Source organism: Accipiter gentilis, chromosome 12 (assembly GCF_929443795.1).
Source record: "Accipiter gentilis chromosome 12, bAccGen1.1, whole genome shotgun sequence".
Taxonomy (NCBI): domain Eukaryota; kingdom Metazoa; phylum Chordata; class Aves; order Accipitriformes; family Accipitridae; genus Astur; species Astur gentilis.
Genome location: NC_064891.1, coordinates 34,819,384 through 34,841,001, shown reverse-complemented (window position 1 = coordinate 34,841,001; position 21,618 = coordinate 34,819,384). Strand labels below are relative to the sequence as shown.

The window sequence follows — 21,618 nt, the reverse complement described above, 5'->3', positions numbered from 1 at the left end:
AGGCCTGGTGTCTTTACCCAGTGACTCTTGCTTTTCAGTCTTGTCCCTTGTAGCAATATTGGTTATTCACTTCTGGAGCACCTAGCAACATACGTGGAATTCTGATCAGTGTCCCACAGATGCTATACAAGCTCATGTTTGTGAGTCAGCTGAATCTCACGATATGGAGCTCTAGCAGGCGTTGTATCTTTTACATCAATGTTACCTCAGATGTGGAAGAACAGGCGATAACTTGATCCAGCATAAAGAAAGAGTGGCATAGACAGATACTGCATAGACAGATACTGCATAATATGGCAGAAAGTCTCCTGGTAGTTATTAAGCCATCAAAATAATTTTAACAAATTGGATCTGATAGAGAGGTTTTTAAGATTTGACCAGTACTTTACATAATGTGGCCATTGCTTTTTTGACCCAATACTGGGAACTCTGTAGCCAGATTTATTGTATTATCAAACACAGCCCTGCACAGTTGTCTTGTCTTCCAAACCCCAATGCCTTCATCCATCTTCCATTTCTCACTTTTCTGCACATAATTCCATTCTCTTTCCTTTTGCCCAACTCCTCTCTCATTGTTTGCTATATTGACTTTCAGGGAAACTTCTCTTCTTCCTCAAGCCCATATTTCTTACCTGCTATAGTAAATTGAAAAGATTAGTCACAGGGATGTTTACTGAAAAGGGGTAAATACAATTCTATCTAAAGATCTCTCTAGGCTTATTCTCCCCTAGTCCTTGGATTATTTTTTTTCTATCTGTAAAACTGTAGCTTTAAAATAGCTTCATCCTACATCTAAAATAGCATACAGAATTTAATCTAAAAAAAAGCAAGTGGAAATCGGTGTCATGGTATTTCCTTATTTCTGAGGTTTTAGGTTGCTTGTCTATTTTTTTCTTAACTGTTTTATTTTGCCATTTTTTTCCCCAGCTTGATTTCTGATGCTAAGACCTTCCTTAGAGCAAACTAAACATTCTGTGAAACAATCAAGTAGGATAGCAATGATTGCTGTCATCAGAGTTGATGAGCAGTTAAAGACATTTCCAAGTAGATACAATTAAAGAATTATTCTTTTTTTCTAGATAAGCCGCAGAATGAAAATCCTGGAGACTCTTCATCTTACATCTATGAAGCAGTTCTTGCAGACGGTGAGTTGAGTTCCCCTTGCATTTATGTAAATAAAGCTAGTACTCTTCAGAAAATTAAATTTGTTTTTTTACATTTTGTCAGATGTGACAGGCAATAAACTAACCTTACCATAGCTTACAGTTGTGTAGAAGAACATGCCTTGTTCTTAAATGTCCACCCATCCATCTATACCCAAACATTCCTGTGAGGAGTGTGAAAAGGGGAGGAGATTCAACAGGAATGTTTCCTTTTTCCTTTAATTTCAGAGTAGAGAAAAAGGAAGACATGGAGAGCTTTCCTTTTCTGTTCCCAGCATGAGGATTTTTGCTTGTAGTAAAGAGAGAGCTAATTTGAAATTTTGGATAGATCAGTCCTACTCACATCACATTTGCAGCATTGTTCATTGGCAGCCAGTGGTTGGGAGAAGCCGTGCGTCACAACTTCTGCTCCTGTTGACACTTGCCATTCTTGTTTATTTCTATTTGTGAAAGCCCATAGTAGGGAAAACAGACTGGCAAATTCTCCACTTGCTTTTAGTAAAGAGCTACATAGCATGTTTCCTATCCCCAGTTCTTACTTAAATAACTTTATTTCTGGGTTGACACTGTTGTGAAGTGATTGGCTTAACAGCACCAGCATGCTGACTGATGGAAAAAGACAAGTAAGTTGTTTTGGAATTCCTGGCATAGCAGTTCTGTGCTGCTGGACTCTGAGGTTACTGGCTCTGTGGGTCTGTTTTGCTGGTAAGGTGTAAGGGCAGAAGGATGCTGCAAGCTCACTGGCTCTTCCTTACTGGCACAAATTCAATATACATGTCAGTGATACATGGAGTTTAGAATTTTAGCTTCTTTAGTTAATTTCAAGACACAATTTGTATGCTTTTGAATACTCCAGTCATTCCTGCTTACCATGCTTTGGTTCACAATGCAGAAGAATCTTGGAGCATGTGGATTGCATTCCTTTCAGATAAAACTAAAAGAGAAAGTGCACTCAGGGAGCTCACTGGGTGCACTTCAGACACTAAAAGGTGTGCATCCTACAGGTCCAGACCAGAACTAGTTGGAAATATGCCCCTTTGAAATGTGTATAGTGGGGAAGGGAGTATTTAGCGCCAACTGTTTTTCTCTACTAAATCTTCTCCTGTTAGTCCCCTTTCCTTTCTGATAGGGACTGTTTGTGACTCTCTTGGTGTCTTGGACGTACTGGTGTGATCTCAAGCAGAAAGCTGCTGTAAAGCTGCACTGTTTTATCCCTGCAGAACTATTGTCAAGGTTTCTAAGGATGTCTCTTTTGGTCCTGTGTTGAATGTGCCATGGGTCAGTGCACTGAAGAAGTTCATTGGTATAAAGAAGGCTTTTTGTCATTACTGGCTTATCATCCAGGTGGTCAATAAGCTGGCATCACTGTTCCTCTCATTCATGATCATGATGTCCAAAAAATGGGACAGTAAAAGAGGGAATGGTCAGAGAAACAGAATCCCAAGAGAAGAAAGGACTGGGGAGATGTTCCTCCAAGCTGCTCCCACTTTAAACCCTGACTCCTTTTATGTGAATCATTTTTTGCTTTATATGGGGACTTGAAGAGAAGCTTTAAGTCTAAGTTTTCCATCAGCTGAATGGTTGATGTTGTAATAAAGTGAATTGAGGATTTTCCAGCTGAGAAAGTCTTGCATTAAAAGCAAAAATTTCACTTGAAATCTTTCCTGAAGTTGCCTTGACCACAGTTCTTGGTCAGCTTTTGGCAGTCATCTTGATAGCACTGATCGTATGTAGCTTCTGCTGGTTAATGATGTCTAGTTATTGCTAAGAGGACCAAAGAGATTATCAACTGCTGTGATGAGTGAAAGGACCAACTAGAAAAGAGAGATTCCTGGTAATTGTATCCTGTATGCGAGGTTAAGACTGACTCCCGTATGAGTGTAAGGAAATATGTGGTTGACATTTCTTCTGTGGTGGTGCAACAGGGAGCAGTTACCTGATACCACTGCAGAACGTTGGAGGGAAAAGTAGCCCAAGAAGTGAAATGATTGCAGTTTCCAAGATTCAGCACGTCAGTCTTTACAAAGCCAAGAAAGATAAGACAGCAGCTGCAAATAAGCCTGTGTTTGCGCCTTGCAGAAAGTAAGTGAATCTTCAGGTAACCAGACAGAATTTGACTTTGGATGAATTGTGAAAAAATGTTTCCAGGGACTCACTCTCTCTTCGCTTCTTCCTAATAAGGAGGAAGTGTATGCAGTGCTAAATTGTATGTATGACACAAAACAGAAGTGTCAGGAGGGATTATAAACCAAGAAAGGATTTTTGCTAGAACCCTGTAAATTCAGAAAAGAACAGCACTTTATGTAAGGTCTTAAGTGGAGACTGATAAGCTGAAAGCTGAAGTTTGTTTTGAGTATGCAGATACTGTACAAAAGAAAGGATAAGCTGAGAGAAGACAGAATTTAGACTTGAACTGGAATGAAAGTTGAACAGATCAGAAGTATAAAGCTAAATGAGAAATCTAAAGCAACAATGGTGGACAGAGCAGTGAGTGGATGACAGGAGGTATTAAAAAAAAAAAAAAACCAACAAAACAAACTATATCCAATAAAGCAAAGATAGGTAAGGAATGAGCAAGTGCTAACAATCAATAAGAAGTGATTGACTAAAGTGAATTGTGCAAGGCCTTGAGGGAAAAGGTCAAATAGTACATTGGAAAATGGAAAAACAATATGACCACTGAGATCCTTTGGGGAAATATGAGCTACAAGCAGATGTGAAAACAATTGATTTGCTAGTGAGTGATGGAAAAGATCCAGTTATGGAATACTAATCACCATGATATGAATGTATGAGGATTCATTCCTGTAGGTGATAACTGAACAACTCAGCTCTTTAGCCACTTACAAATGTTGTTATGCGTTTACTTTATTTCTGGTTTCTATATAAGAAAAGTAGACTTAGTTTTATTACTAGAAAGCTGTATTTTGAGAAATTCCCGTGTGGTTCCTCAGAAAATTATCTGATCTCCAAAGAATCATTATTTATAATTTGTACTAAGTTTAGAAAAGCGAAGCAATTTTACTAGGATCTGGGTATACAGCCTTGTAACCACATAGATAAAATGTGAATGCGTTATTGTGGAATTGGCATTCATTATTTTACCTGCAAAATAAAGCTACCTCAGATTTAGATACCCATTAGGGGATATTCAGCTTCAAAAAAATGCTGTTCCCCTTCTTTGAAACAGCTTTGTCTTTTTTAACAGTTGCCATTAAGGCTTGTATCCTAGCACTGAACCAATTAGGGATGGGCAAATGGAACACAAAAAGAAGATTTTAAAGTGTAATAGCTGTCTGCCTAGACAGATGTCTGTTAACAGCAGACATCTTTTGGTCCTGCTCAGAGGTCTCATCAAACTAACATATATGTTCATACTGCGTTACCTGTATCCTTTACAAAACTAAACTGGAGAAAGGCCAGTACTGTGTAACAAAATAGATAGCATCCCTTCTGCAGATACAGAAGAGCTATCAGAGTACCTCTGCTATGCTATTCTTTCCTACAATTGTATCTGAGATCCTGTTGTAGTAAAATGTGCCTATTCTGGTGTCTAAGTGTTGGATTCAAGGACAGTGTCTTAAAAGAGAAAGACCTTAGATTACTTTCCTATTCATAACCCTAACAAAAGGAAAATAATCAGGAGTTAGAGAGCAAGCATGATTTTCACATGTGTCTAAAAATATCACTCTTGATTGTGTTCCTGAGAAAGCAGCATACCTTTTAGCCTGCTTTAAGGGTCAATAGATTTTAGCTATTTCAAACCAAAGGTGGGAATAAATTGCAAAGCAGCCTGTCCCCTAGTGAGTCAGTCTTGCTGACAATTCACTTTTTTTTTTTTTTTTCTTTATACCAAATGTGTCTGGCGTGAGTCTTTCCACTGACAGCAGCTGTGGCAGCATGGCACAGGGAGACATGTGGTCTCTTAGATAGACAAGTCTCATGTAATTTAGACCTGCACAGATAAGAACAGCATCATAAATTTCATTCAGGCATTGATAAGAGCCCTGTGCAAGTATTGGAGCTCTGCTGTCATACTCAGACTAAGATACACTATTTGGTAAATGAACTACTGCAGTCCAAGCTAGCTTCTGTTACCAGATTGATTTAAGGGATGCTATAACGTGGAGTATATTGTATTGTGTCAGTAAATGTTTGGATACTATTAATGATATGTATCCTGTACTTTGAGTAGGGTGAAGGCTGAGAATGCCGGCTACCAGTGTCTCTCCCCCCCCAGCCTCTCCCAATGCAGTTGTTAAAGGATTTTTCAGTTATGTTAAACTGCATGACCTTCCAGCCATGTCAATTTTTGAATTTTGATGAGTGTAAAGAATATTCTTCATCAAGAGAATAGCTTCAAACATGGCCAAGAGGGGAAAGTTTGGCTACTCACTAATAGTTCCTTGAGGGTGATATCTGTAGAAACTTAAACCCATATTCAGCCTGAAACCTGAGCTTTTGGCCTGCCTGCCAGGTGTGCTTCCCTGAAGTATGACTTGATTCTAAAATACTCCTCTCTAGCTGTATTCTTTTATATCTAGTAATTCAAAAAGTAGCCACGTCCCACTTCTGTGTCCAAGCACAGTGTGCAGTTTGTGCCAGGCCAGTTATAAGAGGCTTGAAATGTAGTTTAGAGATAATAGAGCCACTAGGCAGCTGCAGCTAACCCCTTTGGAATAATAAGGAAGTTGCAGGACCATTTTATCAGACAAACAAATTTTGGAGGTCTGCTCACAACCTTGGATGCCTCTGCTATCAGTCCTTTCGTCTTCAGTGGTAATCTGAGTCTGTAATAGGAGGATAACCTGTCTCTGTTGTAACAGCACATCTCAGATTTTGGGCAATGTTTAATGCTGTATAATCCTTCACTGAAACAGAGCTGAGATATGTGTGTGCTGGTACCACACAGAAATGGAACAAAAATGCCTAAGTGGTAGAACTCCAGTAACACTGAAGTGGATAGATGGACTCTTTAATAAAACATTAGGCTTGAATAACAGAACTGCTGGTGCACACAGAGGGCCAGACTTCAGTTTGCTTCTCCCTGGAGAAGTGTTGTGGTTTAACCCCAGCCAGCAACTAAGCACCCCACAGCTGCTCACCCACCTCCCTCACAGTGGGATGGGGGAGAGAATCAGAAGGGTAAAAGTGAGAAAAATCATGGGTTGAGATAAAGACAGTTTAATAGGTCAGGCAAAAGCCACGCACGCAAGCAAAGCAAAACAAGGAATTCATTCACCACTTCCCATCGGCAGGCAGATGTTCAGCCATCTCCAGGAAAGCAGGGCTCCATCATGCGTAACCTGGGAAGACAAACGCCATCACTCTGAACGTGTCCCCCTCCTGCTTCCTTCTTCTTCTCCCAGCTTTATATGCTGAGAACAATGTCATATCGTCTGGAATATCCCTGGGTCAGGTGGGTCCCAGCTGTGTCACCTCCCAACTTCTTGTGCCTGTGTCCGTCCTGTCCCCCCCCACCCCCCCCCGCCTCCTCGCTGGTGGGGTGGGGTGAGAAGCAGAAAAGGCCTTGGCTCTGTGTGAGCCCTGCTCAGCAGTAAGGAAAACATCCCTGTGTTATCAACACTGTTTCCAGCACAAATCCAAAGCATAGCCCCATACTAGCTACTATGAAGAAAATTAACTCTACCCCAGCCAAAACCAGCACAAGCAACAGCAGGATGAAAGTATCCAGAATGTAGAAACTGGAAATAACAGGCTTGGGTTCCATCAACAGTTCTGCTCAGCACCTAAATGACCTCAGGCAGTAGTTACAATTTCCAAACTAATCAGTGTGCCTAATAGTTTAGAAACTCTCTGGGACAGTCTCTTTAGATTCCATGTGTCTAAAGCTCAGCAGAGTGGTCATATTATTAGTGCTGCTGCTGCAGCTGAAAATCATAGAATTGATTGCAGTAAAAAAAACCCCATGAATTGATATTTAAAGATAAAATTATTCCCCAAAAGCCTCTAAATGTATGCATCCTAACCAAAGCACTGATTTCTGAGTTTAAGTCAAATCTTTATTCCAAGCCATAGACCAGTTAGGAACTAGTTAGTAATGCATAAAACAATAGATGGAGGGGGGTGTCCAGGGATTGCTCTGTTATGGGAGTGAAATAGACGTGAATGAAAATTGCAGCACCATCAGTTGCTAAGATGGCATAAACACCAACTCCAAATATTCAGAAAAGGAAAAACTGTTCTTCATAGCTTTTAAAGGAACTGTCAATTTGATGCTTATTTGCAAGAAAAATTGTTCACCATAAATAAAGTAATAGAAACATTTTGGAGACATGGGAAAAATGGGCCAACTCACAGAAAGCTACTGTTTTTGACAGAACTACTCAACCGTGCAGGAGAAACTGGGACTGAGAATGCTTTTGAGAAAAACAAAGATAACTGTCAATGTATTTGCAAAAGGTAGATGATTCAGCATAGAGAGAAACATTATTTAAAGCTTGTTCAATAATGAATATGTTTACCTTGGTCTGCAATTTATATATGGTACAAAATAAATGAAAGAAATTAAGATTTGAGTTAGATGTTTATATGTTTGAATATGTGTTTAATAATTTTCTGTGATATTTAGAAACCTTTCCATTCCTAAGCCCTCTCTCACCATCAGTAAGAGAAAACTTTTCAGCAGAGCAGAAAAGGGCATTTGCTTTGAAATCATATCTTAGAAAGGGCTTATGGTAAAAATGAATAAATCCTGTGTTCATGCTGAGGAAAACAGGCTCATTGAATGAAGCCCAATGTGGTGGATATTTTCTGTCTCCATGTTTCCCATAGCCTTTCTTGGGTCATTTATAAAGTAATTTATGCAGTTAGAGGCTTCCTTTCCATCCCACTCTGCTGCACTCTCTGCTGAGTTCATACAGCATTTACAAATACCCATACTTTAAGAGGATTAACTTTCATAAATGCCTATGATAAACTTATGGTGGATTGCAGGAAGAATATTATGTGCCTAAGTCTTTTTTCTTGATTTTTCCACATTACAGAAGGTTACTTCATTTTCTTTCTGTGTGGCTCTACTTTCATCCACATTTCTGCAGAGCACTCACACGTGTTTCACTTTAAGCTTTTGAATTGCAAGAAAGTCACTTATACACAAGCACCTTTTGAATGGTACTTCACAGAGGCCAGTAGGACCACCTCTGCCTTCACCTCACATCGTGCTGGGGAGTGGTCCTACCATATTACATGCTCCTGCACTTAAATGATCTGCTGAATTTAGTGTAAGTGCTCTTTCCCGTAATCCTCTTTGTTTTAATCTTTGACACTGGAACACCCTGTCTTTTCTTTCACATGGCCAGTTGGCCACGTGCTTAATTACCTTTCCATTCCTTGTCATCTGCCTAACCTGATTTGGCAATATTTCTCAATCTCTTATATGTTGTTTGATCTAGGGATAAATGAGGACCTTTTCTGTGATGCAGTTTCAGTTCTTCAGCAAGCATTGCTTTAGCAAGACTTGAGAAAGAACTGAAATTTGTAAAGCTAGCAGGCATTTTGCTTTTGTAATTTTGGCTGTGAGATTCGTTCCATGGGTAGCCTTAGAAAACACATAAATCTTTCATGAGTTTGTTTTCTGCTATTTTTAATACCCCAAATCTGTCACATACATTGTTGTCTCAAAACATGTAGCAAGTACCAAGTAATCAAAGGCAGAGACAATTTATAATCCTCATGTAGAGAGCAATAGGCATAGCTAAAGAGTGTATTTGAAAAGTTAGAATTGGGGGGGGAGGGGGGGGTTGGATGTGGCATGAAAGTTGTTCAGAAGCCATGGTGAGGCATTAATTGTTGAATCCACAAGAGACTAGAGAGGGTTCATTAAAATTTCTCAGTTTATGCTAAGGAATGCAATTTCAAAGTAATTTCATGAATTCAGTTAAAAATGTTAAATTGAAAGCAATAATGCATTCCAAAAGGTTTTGTGTAAAATATACCAAATTGATGTATTGAAGTTACATGAATTAAGAGAGAACATTGAAGTAAAATTGAAAACATCAGCACTGTGCCCAATGAAGTAAATAACCGTTACAGTAAATGTGTGCAATATTTTATTATTTAAATATGAACTTAAATTTAAGATCAGTCCTTTCAGTGTGACCATCAGCAGTAGATATTTGTCAAAAGTAAGCCAACAAAAGTAACCTGATGGAAATGGAGCATTACCTTCTATAATAGATGATAATTCCCAGTAGGACTGCCCTAAATACCCAAGGGAAGATTATCATAGATTTTCCTTTCTTTTTAGCTTCTAGCTCATAGTGCTGTCTAAGCATCATTAGCTATAGTTAATAATTTCTTATACTTCGATCCTACAAGAAAGGGTCCAGTTTTATTCATCCATTATTTTAATCATTACTGCTACATTTTAAGAACCACACAAATAGGTCACCATTATATAAAACGTTAAAAGAACACATTCTCCAAGCAACAAATACCCTTTAATAAGTCCTCTCTCTTAGATATTCCAGCATTATAATGATGTTCCTTTTATGTTCCTTTTAAGCTAATCTTCACCTACAGTTGTAAATTCTTGTTAAATGATGATTTTTCTGAAAGCCTTAGCAATTAGTGGAGCTCCCTAGCCCTTGCTTTCAGGTTAAAAGCAAGACTGTACAGTGGATTCACAGTGAAGATGTCCAAAATGTAAATGTTCAAAAGACCTGTACGTCAGGCAACACCTTTTCCCCACATTAAACAAACATTGTCTATACATTGCTCCATTTGTGTTACTAGAATCTCATTACTATAGTATTAAACCCTTATGAGCTACATTGTTTTAGTTAATGCCACCAAGCCAAGGCTTGCTTAATCTCTGGTATATTGCTGAACAGCATTTAAAATAACACTTCACGTGGTTGTTTCATGTTCCACATTTTAGGACAGGTAGCGTGCAACTGCTGGCAGGAATCTGAGTGCTGGAGATGATTACTTTGAAGCTTGGTTATTAAATATATAGTAGTGATAATATAGATCCCTGTTATTCTTGGCCTGCTGTATGTGGCTTTCATTGATTGTCAGGTAGACCTGATGTTTAGTGAAAGAGGTCTTGCTTAATGGTTTTTAGGTAATAAATTGCTAACCACTTTCACAGTCAGCAGGGGAGTCATAGAATCATTTAGGTTGGAGAAGACCTTCAAGGTCATTGAGTCCAACCATTAACCATGCCCACTAAGCCATGTCCTGAAGTACCCTGTCCACTCATTTTTTTAATATTTCCAAGGATAGTGACTCAACCATTTCCCTGGGCAGCCCATTCCAATGTTTGACAACCCTCTTGGTAAAAAAATTTTTCCTAATATCTAACCTAAATCTCCCTTGCCTCAACTTGAGGCCACTTCCTCTTGTCCTATCTCCAGCCACCTGACAGAAGAGACCAGCACCCACCTCACTACAACCCCCTTTCAGGTAGTTGTAGAGAGCGATAAGGTGTCCCCTCAGCCTCCTCTTTTCTAGACTAAACAGCCCCTTCTCTGGACGCGCTCCAGCACCTCAATGTCTTTCCTGTAGTGAGGGGCCCAAAACTGAACACAGGACTTGAGGTGCGGCCTCACCAGTGCTGAGTACAGCGGAACAACCACCTCCCTGCTCCTGCTGGCCATGCTATTTCTCATACAGGCCAGGATGCTGTTGGCCTTCTTGGCCACCTGGGCACACTGCTGGCTCGTATTCAGCTGGTGGTCAACCAGCACCCCCAGGTCTTTCTCTGCTGGGCAGCTTTCCAGCCACTCTTCCCCAAGGCTGTAGCGCTGCATGGGATTGCTGTGACTGAAGTGCGGGACCTGGCACATGGCCTTATTGAACTTCATACAATTGGCCTCAGCCCATCGATCCAGTCCAGATCTCTTTGTAGAGCTTCCCTACCCTCAAGCAGATCGACCCTGCCTCCCAACTTGGTGTCATCTGCAAACTTGCTGAGGGTGCACTCAATCCCCTCATCCAAATCATCAATAAAGACATTAAACAGAACAGGGCCCAACACCGAGCCCTGAGGAACACCACTTGTGACATGCCGCCAACTGGATTTCACCCCGTTCACCACAACCCTCTGGGCTCATCCATCCATCCAGTTTTTCACCCAGCAAAGAGTACACTTGTCCAAGCCATGAGATGCCAGCTTCTTAAGGAGTATGCCGTGAGAGGCAGTGTCAAAGGCCTTGCCAAAGTCAAGGTAGACAACATCCACGGTCTTTCCCTCATCCACTAGGCGGGTCACCTGGTCATAGAAGGAGATCAGGTTGGTCAAGCAGGACCTGCCTTTCGTAAACCCATGCTGACCGAGCCTGATCCCCTTCTCATCCTGGACCTGCATGTGAGTGCTCTCCAGACAAACCGTTCCATACTCTTCCCTGGTACCAAGGTCAGGCTGACAGGCCTGTAGTTCCCCGGATCCTCCCTCCGACCCTTCTTATAAATGGGAGTCACATTGGCAAGTCTCCAGTCCTCTGGGACCTCCCCTGTTGACCAGGATCGCTGATAGATGATATAGAGTGGCTTGGCAAGGACCTCTGCCAGTTCCCTCAGTATTCTTGGATGGATCCCATCAGGTCCCATAGATTTCTGAGTGTCCAGATGGCGTAGCAGGTCCCTAACTAATTTCTCCTGGATTAAGGCGGGTATGTTATACTCCTCATCCTTACCTTCCAGCTCAAGGGGTGGAGTACCCTGAGGATGACTGGACTCACTATCAAAGACTGAGGCAAAGAAGGCATTAAGTACCTCAGCCTTTTTCTCATCACTGGTTGCTACGTTCCCTTCTGTATCCATTAAAGGAAAGAGATTCTCCTTGGGATTCTTTTTACTGTTAACATATTTGTGAAAACCTCATTCTCTTAAATATCCAAGTCTTTGATGTAAAAGCCACATTTCTTAATAATTGTCTAAATTCTAGGGCTGTGCAATCCCAATACTGACTGGGTTGAAGTTCTGATATTATAACTATATGTCACTAGGCATAATAAAAATATTAAAATGCAGTTAATGTGGGAGGAAACATTATCCTAATTTAAACCAACTTGTCAGCACTAGCATTAACCTTCTCAGTAGGTGAGTTATTGTGGACGTTAAAAGGTGGAAGTAACTACTGTCATCTTCGATAAGTAGAGTGCAGACTGTAGAAATAAAGCTGTCATGAACTTCACTTGGATTAGAATGCATCCACATGATCCTTGAACGATCACTGACAGAAAGCTGACATCCGAGAATCCAGTGCTTACCAGATTTGTTATTCAGTCCTTTCATTTTGTCATCTGATAATGGAACGTTTCTTGTCTTTGCAAGTCTTTCTTGCCTAAAGTGGCAGAAAAAATTTCAGAAGCAGCAAGCAACTCATATGAGTTGTCTTCTGAAGTAAATTCTATGCACTTAAGATTTATGAGTGACTTAAAATATGAACACATAATATTCCCCAAGTACGTGCAGTCAGCATACAGTATCCTAACTGTTTTCCTCAGCAAGGGTTCAGGCCTTCCTTTTTCTGAAGGGTGGAGCTAAATAAAGTCTAGTCTTCAGAGTGATAATCAGAGAAATTAATGTACTTACTTTTTGCGCTGGAATAGTTAAACTGCATTGAACTGTGGGTGGATTCTCATTTAAAATCAAAATAGCCTTTGTCCAGTGTAGCCTATTTAACTTTCAAAATAAATTAAAGCAAATGGAATTAAAATTACTTCAATTCAGCAAAGTATGTCTACACATAGGTTCAGTGTAATTTTACCAATCTATACTAAATTCACAGCTTAAATTCAGAATTACTTTGCCTTAAAAGCATGAGAATATAAGCAGGAGTAGGCTGGGAAGATTTTACTAGTTGGTGATGCACATTGAACCTGCCCTTTATTTCTGTCTTTTTCTGAGATCTCTCTAACAATTGAAGCACATCTCTGCAAAAAAAAAATTCTACATCAGACATAACATACCCATGTTTCTGCAATACATTCCCAGGCATAACTTCACTTGGCAGGCACATTTATAATAGAAGAAGTTTATTAAATCTATGTTCTCTTAAGCAAAGCAAGGTTGGTAAGGAAAGGGAACGTTCTGTATCAGGCAAACTGGTACATATGGGGAAAATAAAGGCAAGCAAGAAGTGAGAAAACTTAATTGTGAATTACCAACACTGATGCTGAATGGAAAGAGATCTGTGCCACTTAGGAGCACTGTGTGGTTTGTGTACCTCAGTCACTTTGGCACTCTGGAAAAAATTCAGAATGGCTGTGGTACTTGTTTGAGCAAAGCCAAATTGCTAGTGTTCTGTATTCTGCCCATCACTAATTTATGTTAATATTCTACATCCATTTAAGAGGAAAAGATGTGCCTGAGAAGTTATTTGTGTCCTTGAATGTAATTGACTGTGAGTGTTCCATAATTTACAGTAATACAAGATACTGTTGATGTCTCTCAGGATATTTTCTCACCAGCCAGTCAAGATTTTTTAACTCTGAGCTGCTTGGAATGATATCATTAATCTAACTAGGTGACTGCAATATGCTGGGTAATCCTGCGTGATGAAGAGCTGCTGCAGTCCTTTGAGATGGGTGGCAAGAGCGTTTTGTACAGGGTAATAGAGTGTCTGGAAAGGAGTAGTAATGATACAGCTGAGAAGTAGCAGGTGTGAAGAATAGCTTTTCTAAAACACGGGCTTAGTCAGAGCTCTGCAGATGCAGTTGTCAGTTCTTTTATATTTCCTCATTAAAATTCTGTGATTTGGTGAAAGAGTCACTATTGCTCTTGGGCCTTTACCGGTACAGCAAAACAGAAAAGAAACTGGTTGCATGCTATCTGTATGACTGGCATAGCATTTCCAAACCCAGAATATCCTACACAAAAAATGTATGCCTTCAGTCCATCATTTTGTCCATGAAGGAAGGCAAAGACCATGGAGTCTGTGTCAAGGAAATCTGTGTCTACTGTCATGGTTACCTGGTCACAGGTATCTGCACTCACATAAATCCTTCCTGTAGACAGGTAGGCTGATGTTGTAAACGTGTAGCATGTCCTTGTTTACATATAGGGGAAGAAAGAGTGGTAAAAATCCCAGTTTATCCCAGTGTATGAGTTTGTTCTGAGACTACAAAACTGGCTGATCTCTGTGACCTCATTGGTCACAACCCTTTTGGTCTAAAGGCCATGTCCCTTTTGACTTTAGTAAGATGAAGCATAGAAGAAAAGCCTGTTCATGTAAATAAAGGCTGCAGGATCAGAACTTCAGAGGCAAGCTCTTTAACAAAGGAGGAAACCTCACCACATTGACATGAAAAGGAATTTTGCCAGACTTTCATGCGGCACCCTTAACGTGACTCCAAATGCCATATGAGTAATATGTTGGAAACCACATCATTGCCATGTTTTGTTGATCTGGGATTATTAACCATGTCCACATTATTTATTTCAGATCACCAGACTAGCTCTGATGTTAACTTGTCAGATGTCAGGGGAGCATCAGAAAAAATGGACCTCAGTTTTAAAACAGAGGTACTTTGTGAAACATTAGAAACTAACGAGCAGTCGATATTGGTGCTTCCAGGAAGAATACCATGCGAGGTAAGGTTTTTCGATGCTAAAATCTTTGGGATAACAGTCAGTGTTCTTCTCCTCTTCCTACCTTATTCATACAACAGTTTTGAGAACAAATAGCAGATAGGGGGCCAAAATTAGAGTGCACTGAGACCCCAGTGAGATTTATTTTGCCTTTGTGTCACATCCACACTGCAGCCAAAAGATTTGCAAATAAAATAGTTTTGAGACCGCCTCTGAGGGATTTTCTCTCTTAGAATTATTTGGCAGCTTGGGTAGAGATATTAGTGTCATGTGGGCCTTGTAGTTTAGAGGGAGCATGTAGTCAGGCACTTCTTGAGAGATACAAAGTGTCTCTTGGCAAGAATCCATGATGGCTATATGGGTACATGCATATGTGCCCATACCACAAGTTACACAGCAAGCGCTTGTGTGAGCATACACCTTGTCTGATTTTAAATTAAATCAGAAATATTTGTACATACATATCTGCATGCATATCCGATGGACACAAATGTTCATATGTGTTTGTTTTTAATCAGAGTTGCTGTGAGAAAATATGTGAAAATGTAAACAGAGGAAGTGCAATGTCTGGCACTGCATTCCTTTCTATAAGTGAGTGGCCACGGTCAGATATGGAGGCTGTGGTGTACATGGAATATCATGTATTTTGCTTGCTATCTGTCTTTCAAAGATGATTTACATTATTTCATTGTTGAGATCAGTACAGTTCTAAGCCAGTAACATTCCTTCTGGTTCAGGAGGCAGTAGAGGGGTATTGTCTCACATTACCTGCGGCTTCTGTCTTACTTTATTGCCAGTTCACTGTAAGAGTTTAAGTGAGTCTAAAGTGTTTTGGGTTCTTCTTATTAGGCTGAATGTCATTCTTCTAGACTATAAAGTAGAATGGTCTTAGAAAATGTAACAATTCACCTACATATGCATTTAAAATACTGTTTTAAAATATTGTTAGGTAAGCTGAATTTAAAATACTACCTTAATTGTATCATTTATGTCAGTAAAATACTAAAGGATAACACTGAGATAGCATCATGGTTTGGTATTATGATTTTTTTGTATCAAGCTGTTGGTAAGGGAACTTTCTTTCCAACTTATGTTTTCATTTGCATTTTACACTCTCAGTATAATTTTCTGAAGGACTAATGGGAATTTATTTTAATTTTATAGAACCCTGGTGAAATATTCATTTTGTTGAAAGATGAAATAGATGATGAAACTTTAGAAATTGAATTCATCGCAGATAATCAACGAATTAGGACACAGCCAGCCTCTTGGAATAAGAAGGTCAAGTATATGAAAGCCTTAGGTAAGAAAAACATTCTTTACCTTTAAGTAAACAGAAAATTTTGGACTCCCTTCACTTTTTCTGATAAGTAGTTTCACTTCCCAGTATATTGTAGGTGTTTCCTATACATGGGTTTTGCACACAGAACATTAATAATGCAGAGAAGCAAGGCCTTATGATTTATGGGAAACTAGGTTCTGTTAGATTGTTTTTGTGTGGTTAAATGGCAGGTGGCAGTCTTAAAATGTCATTGATTAGTCACAGATTAACATTCTTCAAAATCACTGCCATAAACCACAAAGCTAATATTAATTTCTTATTCCTCTATTAATAAAATGTTTCATTTTATTTTTAACACAGTAAATTTGGTTATACTCCTCTCTGTAATTCTTACTGACACAGGAAATAATTTCTTTTCTTTGTTCATGTCCATGCCATTTCTCTGTATCACTCAGCTCTGCTGGTTTCTGATGTTTTTTACAACTGCTCCATCCTTAACTAGTTGCCAACAGTTTCAACTATATAACAGTTTCTCTTAGGAAATCTGTGCAGATTCAAGGGCCACACCTATCCCCACTCACTTGATGTGAGTTAAGAATTAAAAAATTTCTCACCCAAGTGTTCAGAGCGTAGCTTGCTACTGCACTGCATGCTTTGAATTCCCAAAGGAATTTACATAATATCTTATTCTGAAATCATTGCAATACAACATTAGATAGGAAGAAATATATGTATATAGGCTACAATATTCAACAGTGCCTTCTTGGAGGTATGTTTGGGTAATTTTGTGGCCTGCTTTTGATCCTGAACACTGTTGTGAGACAATAGCCACATATGGCCTGAGAGTTCTTTATCACTGTGGTGGTACGGAGAGGTTGTTTGTAGAGACCTGTTTGGGAAGTGCATCACCAACAGGAAACTTTCATCTCTAACTGGATTTCAGAGAAGGAAAGCTGAAATCCTCCATCACAGATCTTAAAAGATTCTTCCAGAATTATTCTGTAAGAACATTGTTGATCACAGGAAGGTTTCTGTAGAGGATGAAGAAATAAAATATGAACAGTAAATAAAACATTATGAAAAATTTGGCAGAGCTGCAGCCCAAGTTTAATTTTCTTTCTTATATCATTTGTATTTAACGCTTCTCTCTGTAGGCTTTTTTCTGTTTTAAAATCTGGAAAAGTTGGAAGTTTGGGAGTACCGTTTTTTAATAAGGGTCCAGCTGATCTGACCTTATAAGAATTTTTATTTATTTTTTTTTAAAGCATTGGGCCAGTTTCCATTTAAGTGATTTAAGGTTATGTTCTATTCATTTAGTTTCTTTGGCCCTATTACTCTTCTCCATTTTCAGGGTTGGCCATTTTTATCACTCTTTTGTGGGTAGAGTTAGAATTTTAAGAATACTGTGCTAGTGATAGTATGGTACAGCAGGATGCCTGCCACAATGAATTATAAAATGTACTCATAAAGAGGGCTCATGCTGCATACGCAGAGCAAGTCACACGTAAGTAACAGACTGTACAAAAGCCTCTTTCCTTTGCTTTTACTAGGTAAACAACTGGAATGGAAGTAATTATACTCCAATTTCTGCAGCCTGGTTCAAATCCAATTTTGAGAATCTTGCCTGCAATTAAGAAAAATGTTTCAAAAGATGAATAGCAATTCCACTATTTGTAATAAATGAACTTTTCCTTAATTTGTAGGCATAAGGGAGCTGATTATAGGTCATCAGTCTATCAAAGGGAAGTTGGAAATTTGAAGCATACTGTTTTCATCTCCTTTCTAACATGAAGCAGTACAATAGCTTTGTTTTATACAGATTTACAGATATGTATTTTCTGTTGTCAGCTTTTTAATGTTAGTCTGAAAGACCTGGATAAAATACACTGAATCATCTGTGAAATGTAAATCCAGTTCATTGACTCTATGCATTTTCTGTGATACTTTCCTGTTCTTTTACTCATTCCCCAAGACCTCTGGTCTGGGACTGTACAATATTTTCAGCTGCTATTCTGATTTGTGTTTTATAAGATTTTCCTGCTGGCCCTGTATATGTAAATGTCTACTGTGGGGGAGTCATTAAGACGACAGCGCAGATTGAGTACTATACTGCACTAGAGGAAATTGAGCACATTTTTAAGAAAGTGGCTGACCCAATAGCTTTCACTTGTCAGGTAAGCTGACTTCTGCATTTTTAATAAAAAAAAAAGTAGAGTATAAGTGGCTATATGAGCTAAGAGATAATACACAAACTTTTGATTACACACTAATGAGTAATGGCTCAATAATAGGCTCAGGCCTCGAGATGTTGAGTTGTAAGCAAGTCAGGCGAGTGAAAACAAATTGTCTCTCTTTTTTTTGTTTTTGTTTAGAGAGTGATATAAATATTCTTTGTGCTGTACATGCCCAATGAGCAACATCCTGTGTTACAGAGGATGAAAATAATAAACAGTGGCAATGTCCCTCTCCATTTAAAGTGTTCTTTTTAGTATGTTCTAAAACCAATAGAAGCAAGTAATCTTAAATCACATTGTATTTGGAGGATTATTATTCATTCACCAGCAAATGGGGTTTTTCTGGCATAGCTTGTATGGAAGACAGTAGGTTGCTATTCCTATAGAGTCCATTTACAGCTGCTGAATTATCATTCATGTGGTTTGCTGGTTGCCATGCAGATTCTTTGCATATATTTAGAAGAATTCAGGTTTTGAGCTGGTTTTTAAATCAGCACAGCAGGCTGCAGTGCTCTGCAGCATGTCCTTTGCCAATGGCACATACAAAATAATAAGAAAAGAAAGCATCTATTAAGAAAGGATGGAATCTCAAGTACCATTTTTTGAATGGTGGGTAGCCCAAGCAGACTTGTCATGATGTCTATATTGTAATTGCAAAGCCAGAACAAAAATAATAGTCTGTGTTTCCAGTGCAGACAGTCTCATTTTCCTGTGACAAATCTACCTTATCTACAACCTAAGGCATTACACTCATAACGAAAGGATTAATAAAAAATGATATATTGCATTATTAGTGTTCTATTAAGGATGGGGGTAGATTCCTTCCAAGTACAAGTCACTTCTGTTCTAAGAAGACAGGCTGTTGCACAAGAAAAATAGTGCAACTCTAAGTACAAGTGCATTCTTAAAATCATTACAGTATCCATAATTCTTTAGCCTGTATTTTGAAGGACATCAAAGTAAGCTTCTAACAGGTTTGATTTAAAACTTTATGCATAAGAAGCATGTCATAATTATTGAAATAATTATAATTAACTTGGTAACCTAGATACCTACAACGCACCTGGTATTTCCACTGGAGTATTACTTGTGTTATTCAGAAGTTTGACCCTTCATTTAACCAGTGTGACTGATATTTACTAAGACACATGCAATTCAATTTATATTCAAATGCAAAAATAATTTTGTGCAGAACAGTAGTGCACACCAGGAAATACAGCTGAAGTGTATGACTATCAGGTGTGTGTAACAATTTCCTCACCTTTACTCATCTGGATAATAAGCAAGCATTTAAATGAGGAGACACTGTTTGCCTGCTCTTAATTTTATTGTTTTGGCAACTGAAAAATTAATGCAGAGAAAATTTTTATAATCTGGTAGGTTTTAGAGTCCACACAATATCATAGCTGCTCTGTGGGAAAGTATATTAATTCTTTTGTAAGTGTACATATGTGTTGGAAGATTTGTCATCATATTTAATGATACCAGCTGGGCCACAGAGTAAGATACACTGACTAGCTAGGTAGCTAAACTATTTCCACAAAGTTTTAAAATACTTTAAGGTCTCATGTAAACCTGATTTAATGGGAATAAGATACATCATAAAGATGCAATTTACAGAACATGATTTAACTTCATCTTTAAAAATATGTCCACACAAGGAAAAACAGAACAAACTTGATACTAATTAGAATCCCCATCAAGTAGCAGGAGTAGTAGTAACTTTTATTTAACCAGGATAATTAAAACCTTTGAGACTATCAGCTTATTTGCAAAAGTATCCTTGGGCAACAGTGGTTTATCTACGCAAAGAAACAATCAAACACAATGGAAAACAAAATTAAAATAAAATAGAAAAGCTTACAGTAATTATTGATCAAAGCAGTATCACTCTGTGGTTCAAAGAAAAGTTCAAGATTTTCACAAATGCTTGCAATCTGGGAAGTATCTCTGTATTAAAATTCTGTGATGAAAGCAAATTGCTACAGTAATGCATGCCAAAGACACAGTGCTTTGGTAAAATGCTTTCATTGTATTGTATATTGAGTTGCCAACCCTTCTAGCTGCTTCAAGATGCTACAGTCCTTAAGATTATTGTCCCCTTCTCCACTTCATCCCCCAGTAAAGCCTAACAGATAAACAAAACTCCACAAATAGGCTTACAGCTGTCCATGCCTTTTACTGATGCCTTGGTCAGGTCATGCATCTTAGTGGGAGACCAACAAAGTATGGTACTCCTGCACTTACGAATTCCTCTTTTTAGAGAGGAATTAAAACTAACACTAGCCATATTTTAGATTAAATGTATTCTAAGATTTTTACAAATAATTTTTTTTTTTGATTATTTGCCACACCTGATAGATTGTAATTTTCTATGTTCCATATTTGTCTGAATTTAAAAAGCATTTACCAACCTTAGCAAGACATTTTAAACAACCAAATAAATATTTAAAATGTAAGGAAATAACCAGTAAAAAATAAGTTTCTTGCGTAAGTTTTGAAAGAAAAAATCTGTGATTTCATAGTAAAGTAGGAAGAGTTGGGATCATAATAACTGAATCATAATGCTGAATGAACTTGCTCTCAGAATATATGAGGATGGGCATTGGCTAAAGGCCATAAATTTTTTTGTTCTCTCACTTTCATATAATTCTACATTAAAGAAACTCTCTAAGGGAGTTTGTGTTCTTACAGTAACCTGGTGTACAGACTGATTTTAAGGTTCTTATAATTCATAATTAAACATTTTCATATTTCTTTTTAATTTTCATCAAATTCTCATTTCAACATCTGCTGGATTTACGTGCTATATTGATTTTTCTCTCAGACTTTCTACCAAATGCAACTATTGATTCAATTATTTACTGTTAGGGTTTCCTGGTACAGATTTCTTAGGTTTTCAAAAACAATTGAAACTAAGGTCATATCCTTATTACTAAAATCGATAGGTTCACGTTAGTTTGAGTCACTTAGAATACCTAGAGAGATTCAGGAAGTCTTTATGACAAACTTTGTTTGAATAATACTCCTGTTATTCTGAGAGACTTGGTATCTTAAATGATGTTTTTATCATAGTTATCAAAGAGGATTCCAGTTACAGTGTATATTGAAAAAGAAGAATGAAAATAAACTGCAGCCTTTTCTATGAGAACTTATAAGAAATAGCTATATGACATATGTGGTGATATTATGTATGCACCTTTATCTGATCCCAGAGATACTTCCTTTGAAACTGTTCTTAGTATTTCAGTCTTCTAAACCATGTCAGCAGCTGTTATCTTAAAATGTTTGTTTCTTTTCCTCTTATTATTAAATCTCTCCATATTCTATCACTGGCTAAAACTGTCAGAAGTACCTAAGTGATGTTTAAGCCTAGCCC

The 21,618-nt window shown here is 38.3% G+C and overlaps 1 protein-coding gene across 2 annotated transcripts in view; it reads left to right on the top strand.

Annotated features, from left to right (window-relative positions):
• BANK1 (B cell scaffold protein with ankyrin repeats 1) overlaps positions 1-21,618 on the top strand; it is a 148,502-nt gene that overhangs the window by 21,365 nt on the left and 105,519 nt on the right. For both annotated transcript variants that reach the window (XM_049815311.1, XM_049815312.1), the window contains exons 3-6: positions 1,080-1,145; positions 14,578-14,726; positions 15,888-16,026; positions 18,037-18,179. In XM_049815311.1, coding sequence (XP_049671268.1) covers positions 1,080-1,145; positions 14,578-14,726; positions 15,888-16,026; positions 18,037-18,179 — 497 coding nt within the window. The remainder of the gene's footprint in view (positions 1-1,079; positions 1,146-14,577; positions 14,727-15,887; positions 16,027-18,036; positions 18,180-21,618) is intronic.